This window comes from Triticum aestivum, chromosome 1A (assembly GCF_018294505.1).
Source record: "Triticum aestivum cultivar Chinese Spring chromosome 1A, IWGSC CS RefSeq v2.1, whole genome shotgun sequence".
Classification (NCBI taxonomy): Eukaryota; Viridiplantae; Streptophyta; class Magnoliopsida; order Poales; family Poaceae; genus Triticum; species Triticum aestivum.
The window spans coordinates 23,924,771-23,930,683 of NC_057794.1; the positions used below are offsets into that span (position 1 = coordinate 23,924,771).

Genomic DNA, 5,913 nt, shown 5'->3' on the forward strand with positions numbered 1-5,913 from the left:
CATGTCGCCGGCCAGCCGATCCTACCTGCGAAAGCGCTAGAGCACATAGTGAACAATGATCTAAGGAGACTCCATGAAGATGTGCTGGCCAGAGAGAAAAGCCTTCTGGTCGCGAAAAACCCAGGATACCCGCTTTACGCAGCTCAGGTGCCGGGTGGGAGGTTGTACGTCGAGAGATGGCCCGCTAATAAGTTCATCCTGCGATTTGACTACATCTACGACATGTTCCACATGACCAAGCTGGATTTCCAGTTCATCCGCATGTATGTGTTGTATCTGAACCACTTCATCAGGGTCGAGAACATAAAATATATCTGTGTCGTGGACCCGTTCTATATGCACGAGAGCTTCTTGGCAGTTTGCAAAGAGCACCGTGACTATGCGAGCAAGTACCTCGGTGAATCATGATCGCTAATAAGGACAAGGAAGTGAGTCTCTTGCCTTATCATCCCACGTAAGTCATCCGCACATATCCTTTCGTAAGTGTTAATCATCCTTTGCAAGCATGGAGGCTAATTTGAGGTGTACTTAATTTGCGCAGCGGGGGGGGGGGGCGTCCTCATCGTTCTGTCCCCGGAATACTCCCATGCGATGTACTTGGACTCATCGAAGAACCTCAGGAAAAAGGATTACAAGCACATAAAGAGTGTTCTCGGTAGTGCCATGTTAATCTTCAGCCTGTCTGGTGGATATATCAAGGTGAAAAAGTACAGGAATCGCGGGCTGGCTTTCTGTCATAAGACCGACTTCTGCTGCATCCAGTAACCGCACACCCAGTATGGCTGATGGATTCTACCTCATGCATCACCTGCTCGAGTATAGATGGGATAATCAACGCCTTCGCATGTCACCTACTACCAATGATGCCGAGATTGTCAGTTGGGCCACAAGCATAGGAAGGACATCGGATATCGAATCAGAGCTAAGTTTTATCACGTAGAGTGTGAACTTGCCCAAGTGATCATGAACCAGGTCCTCGAACCAACAGGGATGTTTCTACCATGGGCAATCACGCAGGAAGATGTCCGAGCACTGCTACTCGCTCAGCGTCTAGACCTGAAGCCTTTCAAGAAGCTCGGGTGCTTCCTCCCTGACTATGAAGATTGGACCACCGACATGGAGGACTGATTGTTGGTGACAATGTGTCACTACTGTCTTTCTATGGTAAAACTTTGAGTTTATGCACGACGAAACTATGTGATGTAACTAAACCGTGGTCCTGAACTAGCGTAGATCGCTCTAGTTAATTAGTTTGGGTATGAGGAATTTCGTCATTTATGTTTACTATTGTTTGATTGCATTTTTCTAATTATGCCTCCTTATTTTCTTAAGTACATTATGTTGCATATTATCGTTCAATTCATCAACTCACGATGCAGGTACATAGATCAGAGATGGCGAAGGGCTACTATGCCGTGTACGTTGGGAGGGTTCCAGGAGTCTATGACCACTGGACAGCCACTCAGGCCCAAGTGCACAGGTACCCGGGTGCTAGCCACAGAGGGTTCGACAACAGAGCCGAAGCGGAAAGTAGTTACTTGAGGAGGACACTCCAGCATGAGCAGGGGCGGGACCGCCGGTACTATATAGTCGCGCTCTTGCTCATGTTGATCGCTCTTCTCTTCTACATCATGGTTTAGATAGAGATGATGAAACTTGTGTGTGTGCCATGACCATGCAGTTGCACTTATTCGAGACATGACATGATCGCACTTGTGTATCGCTATTTTCGAGATTTGATGATATTTGTGTTGAATGATGATGATGGTATGATGAGACTACTGCATGTCTATGATATGATGAGAATAGTGTATGCTTAGTATGATATGATGAAATTATTGTATAGAGCCTGTATAAATACACCAAAATACGTAGTGGGTGAGGATCGGCGAAAGCAGGAACATTAGCAGTAGCGCTAGAGAGTACCTAGCAGTAGCGCTGGCTTAGCAGCAGCGCTTCGCATGAAAAGGCGGTACTGATAACTATCAGTAGCGCTGGTCCAGGAAGCGCTACTGCTAACAATACTTAGTAGTAGCGCTGCCTATACCAGCACTACTGCTACAACTTAGCTGTAGCGCGCTAGCAGTAGCGTTGGACCCAGCGCTAGTGCTATGCATATTTCAAAAAGCTACTACTAGGGTTTTCTGTAGTAGTGTTAGGTTCCGTGACTTTTCTTTAAGAATTTCTCAAATTAAAATATCATGTCTGACATAATTGGCAAAAAATACATGTACACACATCTACAACTAACAAGTTAATATGTCAATCTTAAACTATATTGGCAAATATAAATATGTCTACATTTTTTAATAGAAAACCTTAAAACAAACCAACACTGCAAGACACCAAGAAAATGGTACAAATATAAATTGCAGAATAGGAGTGATTATGAAAAGTTAGTATAGTATGTATGACAAGAATACATGATTACTTCGTAAAAAAATATATCATATATCAATGAGAAAATCAAACTGACCTAAGACAACAAAGTGTTTGCCAAAGGCTCATATTTGTGATTTTGACCACCTTTCGTTCCAATTTTCTACAGTCAAATCAAATAAAGCATTCTCATGATAGAATTTTAAAAATTTAGTCTGCACATCGGGCATGCCACTCTGCTAGTACACAAAAAATCGAGTACGTATAGGAAAAATAGGCCAATCTTTTTGTTGGGCCGAGATTTTTTAGAAGCTTATAAATCACAATATTATTGAACGGAAATTTACAGATCTGTCACGAATGTGTACAGTGTTTCATAGAATTATTTTTAATATTTTAAACTTGGAAATTTTATTGTTTGAATTTTTAAAACTTGAAATGTCTGCCGAAACTTGGCACTCAGGAATACCAAGCTCCGGTCTCACAAAAAGATGGCTCCAATCTAGTCGAAGGCACCCTCTTTCTTAGATGGAGGAGACCCTCTTAGAGAACCATCCCATTGTGCAATAACAATACCATATAAAATTAATAAATTCCCTCAAAAAAAGAAGGTATAGTTGATAAACCAAACCTGTAGGTACTCACCACGTCGAAGATATCCGTCGTCCATCCAAATCCAACCAACCACTGGTTCCCCGTCGTGACATAAATGCATGCACGTGACAGTTACACTATCATTACAAGTTGTATATAGTATAGTACGTACGTGCAGCTGCACGTGACAGTTATTATGTCACTTGAGACTTGGTTAAGCCTGAGAGACCTCACACCCATATTTCCGAAAAGAATACATATGTCCACTGAAACATACAACAACATATAGTAGTACAGTTCTGTACGAAAGTGAGTACATGACAAGAGAGCATATACAGTGAGGAATTATGAGTTTATAAACACTTGACCACGGATAATCAACAACACTATTCCTGTTTAGAAAGGAAGAAGAATCATCACCATTACCGTCGTGACGACTCTAATAAGGCTATAAGCTATATCTAGGTACATTTATTCTCCAGGGAGTATACGTATGTACTGGATGAATAACATGAAATAATAATTATTACTACCCACCACCTTCCCCGATCTCGTTGTGATCGGCCGGACGGCGTATGAGTACGCAGCAGCGAGCATGAATTAAAGCATGACGGTGTCGCCCTCGACGTCGTTGAGCCACCCGAATTTGTCCATGTAGGGGTTGGCGGTGTTGGCCGGCGGGTAGTCGTCGACGCAGTCGGCCCACGCGCCCTTGTCGGCCATGTCGCCCTTCACCTCCCACATGCAGCTGTTGCACTTGAACCCGGAGCCGAAGGTCACCATGAGCACCCTGTCCCCTCGCCTCAGCCTCCCCTTGGCCTCCATGTACGAGAGCACGTACCACAGGCTGCTCGCCGACGTGTTCCCCCACCGGTGCAGCGTCATCCGCGCCGGCTCCACGTCGCCGTCGTCCAGCCCCAGGCTCCGCTTCACCGCCTCGATCACCGCCGTGCCCCCCGGGTGGAGGCAGAAGTGCTCCACGCCCGACTTGAAGTTGATCTTCGGTCCCTCGCTTTTCCCGCCGTGCTTGCGCGAGGAGGAGGAGAGCTTCCTCAGCATGAGGCCGGCGGCGAACCGCGCGAGCTCGGTCACCGGGAGGATGCGCGGCGCCAGCGTCCGCAGGTTCACGGTGAAGGCCCTCACGGCGGCCTTTGGGAGCGCCTTGCTCAGACTGATCCCCACGCGCCCGTCCGCGTCCTCCCGCTGCAGCGCGCACGCGTGCGCGTCGTCGTTGGCGGCGATGTTGGAGCGCACCAGGCAGCGGAGCTCCATCTTGGCCCGCCCGCGCAGCGCCGGGTCGTTGGTGAGCAGCACCGCCGACCCGCCGCACCGGAACAGCATGTTGCCAAGCATCATCGACTTGTCCGTGCCGGGGTACCAGTTGGGCGCGATGGACTCCGTCGACACCACCAGCGCCGTCGCGTTCCGCCGCGTGCGCAGCGCGTTGCGCGCGAGGTCCAGCGACACCAGCCCGGCGCTGCACCCCATGCCGGACAGGTTGTACGCGGCCACGTCCTCCCGCATGCCGTACCGGCGCACGATCCGGGACGCGATCGACGGCGCCGGGGAGAACATGGACACGTTCACCACCAGCACGTCCACGTCCCGGGGCTTGATCAAGCTGCCGCTCTTGCCGAAGAGCTCCGTGATGGCGTCGTCGATGAAGGCGTCCATCTCCTCCACCGCGTCCTGGTGCGTCGGCGCGTCCTCCCGGCTGTCCACGATGTTGCGCGGGGAGTAGGTCTCCTCGCCGATGCCGGAGCCGACGATGACCCGCAGGAGGAAGCGGTACTCCGACAGGCCGAGGCGCGGGTTGCGCTCGATCAGCGCGCCGGCCATCTCCGTCGTCACCTTGCGGTCGTCCGACGGCTTGTAGCACACGTAGTCCAGGAGGTAGCACCGCGACTGCCGGCGCCGGACGGCGGCCGCCCAGGCCAGGTAGGCCACCGCGTGCGCAAACAGAAGCACGGTGAGCAAGAGCAGCAGCTCCATGTTGCTTGATCTCGATCGAGTGATCTTGCTGATGATTTTCCGGCAAACTGGTCAGTAGGTAGGTGCACTGGGTTAGCTAGCTTGCTGTAGGTTTGTGTCGGGAATTGAAGGAGGTTTTTGTAAAGTGCAGTGGCGATGAAGCGTATATATAGGCGGCCGGGCCAGTCCAGTCTCCAGTGTGGAAGCTAAAGGCCTACCGCGCACCTGCATGGAACGTGAAATGTAAACGCCTTAGGCATCTCCAACGCCAACCGTCAGACCTCCTGCATCCGTCTGGATCTGCCCGGATAGCGAAAACCATTTAACATGGTTCTATATCGGTTCGTAGCATAGGTCAGGCGTATTTTCTCCTGCAAACCGAAGGCAAACCCGAAAGGTTTTATGGGAGTCCAAACTGATTTCACGCCCGCTTCTGACCGCGCAGCCATCCCCGCGGTCTTTGTATCGTTATGCAGCGTAGTTCAGGTGTGTTTTCTCCCACAAACCGAAGACAAACCTAGGGGTTTTACGGGAGCCCAGACTGATTACACGCCCGCTTCTGACCGTCCAGGCCCACCAAAAACCCCTCCCCCTCTCCCGCGCGCGCTTCCCGCCTGGCGCCAGCTGCCCGCATTCATATATACCGCGTAGAGCGCGTCGCTCCATATTGAAGGCGGCTCAAGGATGACGCGACCTCTCACTGCCTCTGGTATTGAAGCGGCGCGTCGGCCGAGCGGCACCACCCGCTGCACGCCTGGGTGAAAGACGTCTCCTTGACATATTCAAACGCCTCCATTAAACCCACATGAAAACCGAGGAACCTATTCCGGTGACACGTCCATTCACGAGTGGGCCGGCATTAAACGCAATGTCGGGCAAGCTTCCCCGGTCCTCCCTCTATTTAAATGAGGCCAGGCACTAGGCAAGAATCACACCACTAAGTCCATCGCTCCCCATCTCCTTCTTCCA

At 50.5% G+C, this 5,913-nt stretch overlaps 1 protein-coding gene across 1 annotated transcript; it reads right to left on the reverse strand.

Moving 5' to 3' along the window:
- Positions 1 to 3,311: 3,311 nt before the first annotated feature.
- On the reverse strand, positions 3,312 to 5,069 carry LOC123077258 (3-ketoacyl-CoA synthase 12-like). Its single transcript, XM_044499532.1, has one exon. The coding sequence runs from the start codon at positions 4,963 to 4,965 to the stop codon at positions 3,574 to 3,576; it is 1,392 nt and encodes a 463-aa protein (XP_044355467.1). The 5' UTR covers positions 4,966 to 5,069; the 3' UTR covers positions 3,312 to 3,573.
- Positions 5,070 to 5,913: the final 844 nt, after the last annotated feature.

Excerpts from the sequence above, each read along its gene's own strand:
- LOC123077258 (XM_044499532.1), bottom strand. The coding sequence starts at position 4,965 with ATGGAGCTGCTGCTCTTGCTCACCGTGCTTCTGTTTGCGCACGCGGTG.